Here is a 12711-nt window from a genome sequence, read left to right on the forward strand (position 1 = left end):
CAATGCTACGCTAATGGGCATTTGGGCCATATTTGGGGGCGTCTGGCGGGCCCTTAGCAGCAGAAAATTTGTCTGGCATACGCCATTCAGTACTTTGTGGCATTCATGCATTAAGTTGAAATTGGTTTCAAGTGGTACCTCGTTCGTTTGATCAGATGCATTTTTTTAGGGGCCCTTCTTGGGCGTCTGGCGGGCCCTTTGCAGCAGAAAATTTGTCTGGCATGGGCCATTCAGTACTATGTGGCATTCATGCATTAAGTTGACATTGGTTTCGAGTGGTACCTCGTTCGTTTGATCAGATGCATTTTTGGGCCCCCTTTAACCGGCCCCAGGGGCCACATGCAGCAGAGCGACCACGGCAGACATCCACTTTTGTATATACTGGGTTTTTCCACAAATGTTCCAATACTCAGATATTGGTACCTCGTTCGTTTGATCAAAGTGCACTGGGCTGCCGGTCTATATGAGTACTGTACTATAAATTAGGCGACTAGTCTGCTACCTTTGTAAGTTAGAGAAGACCTAGCACCTAGGCCTAGTTGCTTGTTATCAGTCATAAGAGCTGAGTAAACTGTAGGTTGATAATTGTTATTGATCTTATCAAATATGGATAGCTCAGTGGATAATGCCTTTCAATCATAAGTTTGAGTCACTTCAAGATTAATGTATGTCGTCCAGTTACAGAGTTGTTGTCAATTGACAATCCATAATCATGGACGTTAAATATGAATCTAAGACTAGACTTAGGTCAGCTTGCGGCTTTGATAAGCCAATGATGGCTTCGCGAGTTCCTGCTTGCAGGAGGATCTAAAATACATACATACTGTACTGTACAACAGTTATGGTCTTACTCTTACTCACTGATGATACCATTAAACTTAAAGGGAGATGGGGGGGGGGGTGATATATTTATGAAACGACTTAAAGTCTGCTGTATAGACCCCAACTCTAGCAGGCTATCATGGAAAAGTTTATTGGGATTATAGACCTGTCTTGGTCGTAAAATGACCTTTTTTTACCAATTACAGTAGTCTGCAACGCCTGCCACATATTTTACTTGAAGTTGTATCTCTCGGTCTGTAGTATGATGGTCTTTGTGTGAACGCTGTATGATTAACTACACTGTAGACATGATTATATTTCCACAGTCTTTACATAAAGAGCCTTAGAATGGTGTTAAGAAGCTATTCAGGCTAGTTGTGGAGCCTGAGGTCAATTTAAGACTGGGCAGGTCGATTATGTAATCACAAAGCCTTCCTAGCTATAGCATGCTATTATTGGAGCCAATCAAGAAGATCTTTAAGACTCTCAATCAGGCCCTTATCCACTACAAATTACAGTTACACTAACATACAGGTAGCCTAATAATAATAATAATAATGACAGTTACGCTAGGACTATATATAGCACTTCATAGTCATCAAAATTAATACCTTAAGTTTTCAGATAGCATATGATTATTGGTATTGTCTCCCTCCCCCTCCCATGTAGGCCTAAGCATCCAGGGTTAGTACCTACACTATGGCTCAAGGGAGGGTAGCATTTTAATGATCTCTGAGTGGATCCGTAGTCATAGCTTTCAAGGATAATAGTGAAAATGTTGAAATATAGAACACCACATCCAGAAAAAAGTTTTGTTCCAGGTAAAAGTACAATGGTGACCAAAACATTTGGAGGTTACTTGAATGGACTTTTAACTTCAAGGAGGACTTCCTTTGAACTTAACTCTGAAATCATGAAATGTGTTGCAATATATATGGTTCCAAGAGAATTTTTACATAATTTATGATTATTACTAAATATGTTTATTAATGAATACTATAAGGCTACTGAACTACTGTAAGGTACCTAGTACCTATATGGTTCCAAGAGAATTTTTACATAATTTATGATTATTACTAAATATTTTTATTAACGACTACTATAAGGCTACTGAACTAAGGTACCTAGTACCTAACAGACTACATCCGTATATCAAATCTCACATGCTTTAATTTGTTTTTGCACATCCAGGTCCAGTCAAGAACTATTGTTCATTATAAGTGGTCACTCATCCATTAAATCAAAGGTTTGTTGCTTAAAGTTTGTCATTAAAATAGTGTTCCCCCTTTCATTGCCATTTCTTCCAGTTATAACCATAAATAAGTATAAAGCCATGGTTTACAAGAACTTTACATGTAGAGAATCATTAAAGCTTAATACTAAAAGCTATGTTCTGCAACTTAAGGAAGCAAAATTATTCAAGTTTTATTTTTTCGAATGATAGTTCTAACAATTAATAATACCTTCAGCCACATTCTGTAATTGCAAAGTAGGCTAGCCTTGTGCCTCTTCGATAAAGGTGTAGTGCTGTATGACAAGTCACTTCTTTTCAAACAAACACTCTCTTCTCAAAACTTAAAAACAGCTCTTTCATGATGATAATGCCCTCTAAGAAAATCAGAGAAGCAATTTCTGTTTAAGTATATTTGTTAGCTCAGGGACATACTGTAATTGTGCTGATTTGAAATTGTCCATCTGGATCATTTAATTTGTCAAGTAGCTGTTAAACTTCAATCAAGGATTGTTTCTCTTTGAAACAATGCAAAGTACGTTGTAGTATAGTATAGTAGTTTTGAAAACCAAATCTGGTTCTTTCCAATAGTTGAAAGGCATACAAATTTACATTCATAGATTAATTTAGGAATTTACCTGAATTCTTGAGCAATATTCACGAATCCTGACTGTAATAATTAATTGAGATTATTGATAAGTTGCCTACAATTAAACAAATAGTATATACTATTGATTTTTTCTTCTTCATTATTTGTCATTTAACTTAATTTTAATTAAATAAATAATAAACTTAACCTTGTGGCACAATTGTGGAAATCTGTTTCAATACCTTAATGTAAAAATAAATTTTAAACATTTGTTCATACTTCCTTGCAGGAGCTGATTAAAGATGAACTCAATGATAATAAAACTAGACTTTTAGATGGAATTACAATCTTCAAACCCCACAGGTAAGTTTCCATTCCAGCTGTTTCTCCATTTACTATTATTTTTAATTTTTATTTAAACTTTATTTTAAGAGGGAAGCTTGTTTAGCTCTAGCTAATCTTCCACGAAGCCCTCTAATAAGACATATAATTATATAAAATGTATGAAAATTTAAGAAGACTTACAATGATGACAGGGACAGCTATGGTTATGGAAGGAATGGGTTGAAACATCCTTCGTTTTTAACATGAAATATGATCAATTTACTTAATACAATGACGACACAGGCAGCTGGGGATGTGGTGTGAAATACGGCAACATCCTTCATGTTATTAAAAATGAAGGTGGTCAGACTCATTAATTAGCACTCAAAAGTCGTACATACTGTACCTCAGAAGAGTTCATGGTCATGGTGTGCAATAAGCTGGGGTATATGAAGGCTTGACAATTGTGGATCCATAGCCTTGTTGAGGATTTAGGTTTTGTCTAAGTTTATGTTCACAGATATTCTAACCATGAAAGTAAATGTAAAAGTCATGAGAGAAAGTTGGTTAAAATTGGCTCTCAATGTGGTAATTTGAGTAATTATCATCTCACTGAATGTTAATACGTATTGCAGATTCACATTCTTGACTGCTTAAAGGTCAATACAATAGATACCTCTGTAATTTTGGAATTGTAACTAAAAAGATGCAACGGAATTTATCCTAACCACCATCTGACTCCATAAATAAGAGAAGATTATTTTGCACTATATTGTCATGGTCTATTGAGCCTAGTACTAAAAAGAGTATTAACGACAATAGTTCTCTTTGAAACACTATAAATTGTGCTACACATTCTTATTGCGTACTCTGAAGCATCGCAATATGCAATTAATTTTGTATATCAGCTACAACAGTGTTTATAATGTTAAATATTTCTTAGCAATTATTTTAGCAAACGACTACATTGCTAAATGTACTCTTTAGTCTTTCACCAAGCATTCAATGATGTTTTCTACAGAACGTAATAATCTTTCGGAATCTAATGATGCAGAAAGTAAATAGTTTACATAAAATAAAACCCTAATCATATTAACCATATCAATTTGCCTCTTTAGTTCCGGATCAGAAACAAAGTTGAAAGCTGACAAGAGTGTCGATCACCTCGAACAGAGATTTCTGCTTCTGCTTAGCAAGTTTCTGGTATGTAAATTGGAAACCGAAATGTTTTGTTAGGTATCTTTCAAAAGGGCTTTGATTCTTCCATATGATTGTCTGTCATATGCACGTTTTAATATTGCATTGAGTATTATGGTACTGTATACACAACACAAGTTGTTTTTCTGTAGTCATTTAATACTACTGTAACTCTCGTTATTGCTAGGAATTTACATTTTCACTTTTGTTTTAATACTAAAAGAGTGCAATACAACTTTAACCTGGTGAAGAGGGAGCTGCTACATATTTCTTTGATTTCATTGTCCTTCCCGGAAACAACTTTTGTTAAAGTGTTGACAAAATAAATATTATAGGTTGCTTATTAGTCTGAGTTTCATTTTTTTTTTTGTAAAAAGGGAGTTGTAACATATTCATCTTCAGAGCAAAGACTTTAATACTTACCAATTGTACTTAAGATTCCTAAAGAAGTTTGTTCTAGCCAAAAATTTCTGTGTCAATTTTAACAACATTTTGGCCCAACAACCTACTGTATGGTAAAGACTAATATCTTGAAAAGCCCAAGCGAAATCTTCCTTCGTAAACTGTAGATTACTTTGTTTTATTATTATTGTATGTAACAACTTTGTGAGAGGTTTTATTTATGCTTTTTATTACTTTGGCAGGATTTAGATGCCTTGCAGTGCCAAGAACTCTTTGGATGTTATCTTCAACATGCTTTCAGAGGAACTGGCCAGCAGTTACAGGTTTGTTTTAAAAAAGCATGTTTTTAGTTTTAATGAAGCTTGCTACATTTTCAATTGAATATTTGTAGCCATGCGAATACTTAACTACACAATATATGGTACTACTGCTATACTGATCCTTAATGAAATAAATGTTGGATGAGGCAGATGACTCTGCTGAGTGATATAGTAGACATCAAATATGAATATGTATGAATATGTATGAATGTTAAGTAACTATATAGCAAACAGATTCCCAAAGTCAATGAAAGCTTTTCAAGATAAGAATACAATAGTTTTGTGTTGAACTTGAGAGTTCCAACGTCAGATATTTTCATCGAATCTGTCAAATTCTATCAAGGCATATGATCATTAAAATACAATACAAGAGATAAGAATAGTCTTGCATAGAGAGCAATATTAGCCTTGTATTAATGACTAATTAATAACCTCAACTGTAATGATACACACATGACTATCCAGTGTATACTAAAATGTGTAGGATTGAGACAAATATTGTGGACGACAGTGTGAAACAATCTTTTTTGAATTTACTGAAAACCTTATCTGTCAGCAATTTCCAGCTTTTTTTCGTTTTCTTCCGGTGTAGTCCATCCTCAAAGATGAAAGAAGTATCCAAGCACTCATACTGAAAGTGAGTTATACGTGTCTTTCTTTTATTAATTTTAAAAGTTGGAGAAAGAAGTGATACAGTAAATTCCTATTTATCATCCACTCTGTATAAAGGTCACATGTTTTCATTTACATTGGAAAGAATGCCATGCTACCCTTTCAGATTTGCCTTGGTGCCCTATTGACAGCTGCAAATTTGTTGCATTGCCCGGGTATTTCAATGAAAAATCCAATGGATATTTCTAACTTTGCCCATTAAAAGAAATAGCCTCGCTACTCTTGATCCTTAATTCAAGTTGTGTTTACATAAATTTTATATCAAAGAAGCGAAACACTTAACTTGAAATTGTTCTGCCTTGCTAATGCCGCTCAGAATGTTATTCAAATTTTTGAGTATAAATATTATTGAGATTGTAGTTGCCAATCTGTGAAAGAACTTGTTCAATTTCCACTTAACATTGATCCCTAAGAATAAGAACTACAGGAGAGAATAGTTCAAATATTTTGAGAGATATATAAATGACCTTAAGGGGTGAACAACAGGTGCCCTGAATTATTTTTGGTCAATTTTTAAAAATTAGGTAGATCGTAGACGGTATGTACAGTAGATATGTAAGTAAATGAATATTCATTAATACCTCAGCCATTAAGTTTGGGAGTGTTGTGAGCAATTAATTTTGAATGAAACCGTAACTGTAAATTACTTTCCTCAGTTTTCATCCCTGTAGCATGGATATCTTGAGATGATGTTAAATGATGATGTTTGTTTATTGCTTGTCTGCAGGTCTGTGATTTCTATCGATCTGAGAGGTTGCATCTGATTCACGCCATCAAACACATCATTGGATTCTGTCAAGATTCGGAGCACACTTACCAGGTTCGATAAGGACTTTCCACTGCCATTTTTGTTCTTCTTAACTACGTCATTTTTTTTCTGAGTCAGCTCACAGTCAAGGATATTTTTATTTGAACAGTCTTTGAGCAAAAAGGTATACTCAGAACTTTCTGCTCTTAACTGAAGGTTTTAAAATGAAACATTTGCATTTAAGTTGACTCAAGGTGACTCAATGTTTATTAATATTTTTGTTTCTTTACTAAACATTTGGTGACATTGTTACAGTCCCAGAACACTTATCATGATACTTGTTGTCACTATTGTCACTTTATTTGAAAGTGAAGCAAACACAGCCTTTAGGATAAGGGCTGACTTTTAAGAAAGTTTGATGGGTATTAACTATGATTTTACACAGACTTCCTTATGTCCAGCAATATTAATGTTCACACAATTTAGTATAAAATGATATAGAAAATAATAGGTCGTCTGTAAGAGTACCTCAAGGATAGTTTTGGTTAAGTTCATTGGCAACCTTTGATATCCACTGTCACAGAGATGCTTAGGATAGATAACAATAGGCAAAAACAAAGATGGTCAAAAACTTCAGATTTAACCTCCTTGAGGAAATATGCACTCCAGTATTTGTACTTAAAATGGATCCCCTGACATGGATTTGAGGGGCTTAAACATAGATAAAACAAGAACAAGAAATGTATCCTTGATTGAAAATTAAATTAGAAGTGGAGCCAAACGAGTGCAGTAAGTCCCAAACAAGCGAGTTAATTAGCTCAGTGAGTAGTTTTCTTGTAGCCCCGCCCCGATAATTTGGTCAGACGTAAGAAATTTCGCGAAACTGCTTGAGACCTACCCCTCTGGTATAAAGGTTTGCAAGGTTTGCAACGATAACCTCCATGACGCGATAATTGGAATCTCAAACAATTCTATTTAAGTATGTATAAATATGCTGCAGTCAAACATGCATGGCAACAATATAAAGGTTAACCAGTTTTACAGTATATTGTTTGTACAGTTTTTGTCAAGTAAAATAAGTATGTATAATTTGATTCTATAGGGTTACTGTGGCAAATTTACCACGTGTTACCCCAATTTAACCTTAGCTGTTTACCCCTGTAAGACTAGGGTACATTTTTTTGCTGGGAGCATATGTAGGGTGATATATTATTGTATTCATGTCCTTTTAACTGTTTGTCCAAACTCTCTTGTCATCCTGGACTTTACTTTCATTTAAACATTCCGTCCTACCGCTTTACCTCAAGTCTTTTCATTGTGTTTAAAAGCTATATTTTGTTGTCTTGTTACTATGTTCTAACAGTTTTACGTCTCAAAATTTAAAGTAATATGAAAGAGAATTAAAGAGACCAAAAAATAAATGTGTTGTCATTCTTAAAAAAGAAAGTTCTCTGACCAAAAGCACTGGCAGGGCTTTGACTCTTTGCAGTAGCAGGGCTTGTACTTGAAAGAGCACCAGCATGGGTCCATCTTCAGAGTCTCAAACTAAAATTATTGCTGGTGATAAATGCACACCAGTTTTGAGTGTCTGATTTCAGCGAGTAGTACAAAAAAAGCGATTTTTACGATATGGCATTGCTTGCATGTATTGTTTTGTGTGGATACCGGATGTACCAAATCGATGTATTTGCAGTGAGTATTTCATGATCTCCAGGCGTCCTTATGCCCCTACCCACACAGAAAAGTCATTTTACTGCAATGAATAGTTCCTCCTATCATTCGATATATGCACGGAGTTCCATGATATAAGCAAGAAGATTCCGCAGCGAAAGCTGGCAGATGGGAAGGGAGCACTATGATACACTTTGAACTCTTCTAGCTCAAAATCTAAACGGTCATGGTGGCAAAAGTTGAATGTTTCATGATAGCCCCAGCCTTTAGCTATCATATGGTGGGTAGGACATGTCAATTGAAAACTTCTTTCTATGCTCAATCGGCCTTTGAAAGTGACGAGTTAAGTGTGTAAGTCAATGGGAGCAATTAATTGTGGAACGGTACCTGTTAATTACCGGCGATGCTTATGGAACGCCAAAAGGGAAATAGGTGGCGCTATACTACCCTAAACAGCAGAGCCGTATCTCTATATACGGCTCTGCTAAACAGCAGAGCCTACGGCTCTGCTAAACAGGGGTCGCTACTCTGTAAATACGACATGTTTCCAAAGCAGACCGCAGTAAAGGATAATGCCATTAACATCTTCAGGTTATTCCTATGAGGATATGCTCTCAGTTTGACCGAATTATACAGATACATGAACTAAACGTTTAAAATTTAGCAGCACTGATATAGCACTGCTCTATTTTCTGATGGGTAATTAATTATCTTTGCTAAGTGTTTGTCCAAGTGTTGCCATAATGTAGTAGACTATAATGATAATTAATCTGCATTACGGCCATTAGCGTATATGTGGTTTATTTTCTCAGCAACCAACCCGTTGGTGGTGACCTCCTGCTGAGGTCGCTCAATTAAACACCTTTCTTATCAAGAAGATATATTCTGGAGAATAGCCTTATACGGTAGTGTGGTCGTCATTATTATAATAATCAGCACAAACTGAGACATCGGGGAGAGAGAGATCTCCTAAGGAGGCTCTAGCCACTTGTCGTTCAGCCTCTCCGAAAATGAAGATGGAAAATTTAAAAACGTTGGAGAAGAATATTCCCCGACAGCAAGTTTGACTGGCAATGTTCACGAACGTTCTTGTTAACACAGCTCTGTTAAATTCATTCGAAGTTTGATCAGGTTACTGATTCATCTGTGTTCCCCCTTTATGTATAGTCGATTTCCACGACCAGAGGGTCGTTTCCCTCCTTTATGAAATTCTGCATTCGCCTTTGGCTCTTCCATAAAGGTTCCTACCTAAATTTTGAATTTTGCCCTCCACTTTTCAGGCTACTGATACATTAGTCTAAAATTGTATGATCATTGCCGATGAATATGTTGAAATATTAATATTACGTTCTCAAGTATTTGCATTGTGGCCTTGTGTTGTGTAGGCGCGGCTGTCTAGCGCAGTGTGCGGTACTCTGGCACTATTATGTGACGTTATAACGGGGTAATTTTCACACTTACCACGTCGAACTCTCACTACAGAGCAGTACACACATTTATGCGACCCAATTTGATCGATTCATGTGTTGATCTTATATTTTGTTATCTTTGTTGGGAAATTATGTACATGCTGACTGTGAGGTTGATATATAGTTTTTGTATCTCTCGTCGCTGATCTTTTGCATACTTTGCTAAATTTGATGTCACCATGGAATGTGTTTAATTTTAACGCAGGAGATATTTCCAAGGTTGTAATGTGTCCATGATACTTTTACTTTACTTTCCAGTTTGTCACATTTCATCATCACTAACTTGTTTTGATCATGATCAACACCAGCTTACTAAACAATGTATTTTCTGATGAGAGGCCTTCTCTCTTGCTGGTAATTTAAAAATAAAAAATAAAAATAAAAAAGACTGCTGTGCCCCTCCCCCTAATATGATCCATCATCATATGTATAATTTACATCAAAAGTTACCGGACACGAGTAATGTGATATTTGAATTGTGTGTACCCCTCCTTTAATTGTTGGTGCCCCTCCAAATCAGAATTCCAGTTAGGAAATTTCCTCGAAGGTTGAAAGAAAAACTAAAACTAAAAAAACTAAAAAACTAAAACTAAAAAACTAAGAAAAACTAAGAAAGATTAAGAATTTGGACCAAAGGTGACCATATTTGAATATCTAGCATAGTTGGGGGCCAATACAGCATACGATACAAGCACAGGCGATAAGTAATCCTTAATTCTCTGACTCTTTAACTTGTCCTATGCCCCCTCGTCCCACGATGGCTGGCTACGCACAAGAACACATTGCTTCTAATAAATCTATAGTACAATACCATGAGGTTAATGACAATATTTGCAGTACAAATGCAGTATTTCTATGTGTTTATGAGCAACTCTCCTTTATCTCACAGGATCGCTCCGATATCAGGAGACGCTACTTACAGAACTGAGTCGTTGTCTAGTGAAATAGCGCCATCACTGCCTCCGTCACTCTTCCTGCACCCACCCATCCTTCCATTCAGTTTATGAGATAAGGAAATTCGGAGGCGATATCACAGATTCAATTTCCGATGAGAAATAAGTTGTCACATAGAATTAACATCGATTATGCATCAAACATCAGCTTTTTGTTGTATAACTGAGATATCATGTGTAAACTCTGCGTCGTTGTTGCACTTATGAATTTATTAAACAAAATTTGGACACATTTTTCTTCTGCTATTATCAAAATTACTTTCCATCTTTGTTCAGCACTACTACGTTGGCTTTGTAGTTTTTGCTCACTGCTGATCGTGTGTGTAAACACACAAGTATGTGGGTGAAGAGAGGGTGGTTGGGAGTAAACACACAAGTATGTGGGTGAACAGAGGGTGGTTGGGATCAACACACAAGTATGTGGGTGAACAGAGGGGATTGGGATCAACACACAAGTTGTGGGTGAACAGAGGGGATTGGGAGTAAACACACAAGTATGTGGGTGAACAGAGGGTGGTTGGGATTAACACACAAGTATGTGGGTGAACAGAGGGGATTGGGAGTAAACACACAAGTATGTGGGTGAACAGAGGGTGGTTGGGAGTCATGCTAAGTAGGAGTGGCGGTTTACCAAATATTTCAAAGAGGGTATCCACCACCACCCCACAGTTATATCAACGTCGAACTCCCATTCGAAGGCACTGTTACGAACGCCCCGTTTTCACCTTATAACCAAAGCTCCCTTTTTATTTGCTTTAATGGTTGTTTCTGCGATACTGCATGTTTCCATTTGTTGTTTGTAACAGTTTAGCCTACATCATGAACTATCTTATTTATCACATTTTCATACTAATATATAGTTTTTACCTCACATGACATTTGAGCGCCTCCAAAATGGCAGAAACACTAGAAGTTATAAGCACCTATCGATATTCTATGAGAATGATCACTACTCTAGTGTATTTGTTGATTAAGCTTTCCTACGAAATTTCACCACTTGGTCGCTGGTGACCTCAAATGACCTTTGACCTCCACCAATAACATCAGAAGCTGATGACTCACGAGGATAACAAAATTCATCCCAAATTGAATATGTAAAAGAAGAAAGTACAAAACCTTTTCAAACTCAAATGACATCCACAGATAACGAATGAGTTATGATACTGAGGTGAATCTAAACACTGCGTATCATCTTAGCTTCATTTATGGGGTATTAACAAGCTCTTTAGACATTGACCACTTTTGACCTTAAACAGCTCTTTGACCTCCATGACTTAAGTGATGGGTTTCAGATAACCATGAAGGTGGATGCAAATTCTAAGTATGAAGTTCATCCAAGCTTTGCATTGGAGTTATCTTCATTAGGTTTCTAGACTTTTGACCTCTATGAACCCTGTTGAACATTGACCTCTGAAAAAAACATAAAAAACATTCCGAAATTGAATTGACAAGGTTTACAGACTGTGATGTGTGTTGACCTTTGACCTCTACAAAGGAACATGACTTTTAAACTCATCGTTACCTGCATTTCATTTCTCTCGTTACCATCTTTTCATTTCTCTCGTTACTTGGGTTTCTTTTCTCTTGTTACCTTCGTTTCATTTCTTTCAGTGTACCTTCGTTTCATATATCTCGTTACCTTTGTTTCACTTCTCTCGTCAACTTTGTTTCATTTCTCTCGTTACCTTTGTTTCATTTCTCTAGTTACTTCAGTTTCTTTTCTCTCATTACCTGTTTCATTTCTCTCGTTGACCTTAATTTCATTTCTCTTGTTACCTTTGTTTCATTTCTCTCATTACCTTTGTTTCATTTCTCTCATTACCTTTGTTTCATTTCTCTCGTTTACCTTTGTTTCACTTCTCTTCAACTTTGTTTCATTTCTTGTTTACCTTTGTTTCATTTCTCTCATTACCTTTTTCATTTCTCTCGTTACCTTCTTTTTATTTCTCTCATTACTTGTGTTTCATTTCTCTTGTTACCTTTGTTTCATTTCTCTTGTTACCTTTGTTTCATTTCTCTCATTACCTTAGTTTCATTTCTCTCATTACCTTCATTTAATTTCTTGTTACCTTCATTTTTATTTGTTTCCTCCCAATAGAGAACACATATACAAGGTGACAGCTTTCGTAACTTGTTATTCACAGGAGTTCCAAATTCTTGTAAATGTCAAACTCTTTACCTCTCAAAGTAACAGTACAATAATATAGGTTGCTATAGATCAATCAAAAATTGGTTCAATAATGATTGCATATTTCTCCTAACTTCATGGTTTTTACATCCTTAACATACCTTCTCTGAACTCAATTTTTTCTC

At 35.9% G+C, this 12711-nt stretch overlaps 1 protein-coding gene across 1 annotated transcript; it reads left to right on the plus strand.

Annotated features, from left to right (window-relative positions):
- Positions 1 to 1521: 1521 nt before the first annotated feature.
- LOC139979045 (nucleoporin NUP188-like) lies at positions 1522 to 6402 on the plus strand. Its single transcript, XM_071989683.1, has 7 exons — positions 1522 to 1536; positions 1961 to 2068; positions 2932 to 3005; positions 4085 to 4169; positions 4808 to 4888; positions 5478 to 5522; positions 6285 to 6402. The coding sequence occupies exons 1-7, from the start codon at positions 1522 to 1524 to the stop codon at positions 6384 to 6386; spliced, it is 510 nt and encodes a 169-aa protein (XP_071845784.1). The 3' UTR covers positions 6387 to 6402.
- Positions 6403 to 12711: the final 6309 nt, after the last annotated feature.

Source organism: Apostichopus japonicus, chromosome 13 (genome assembly GCF_037975245.1).
Source record: "Apostichopus japonicus isolate 1M-3 chromosome 13, ASM3797524v1, whole genome shotgun sequence".
Classification (NCBI taxonomy): domain Eukaryota; kingdom Metazoa; phylum Echinodermata; class Holothuroidea; order Aspidochirotida; family Stichopodidae; genus Apostichopus; species Apostichopus japonicus.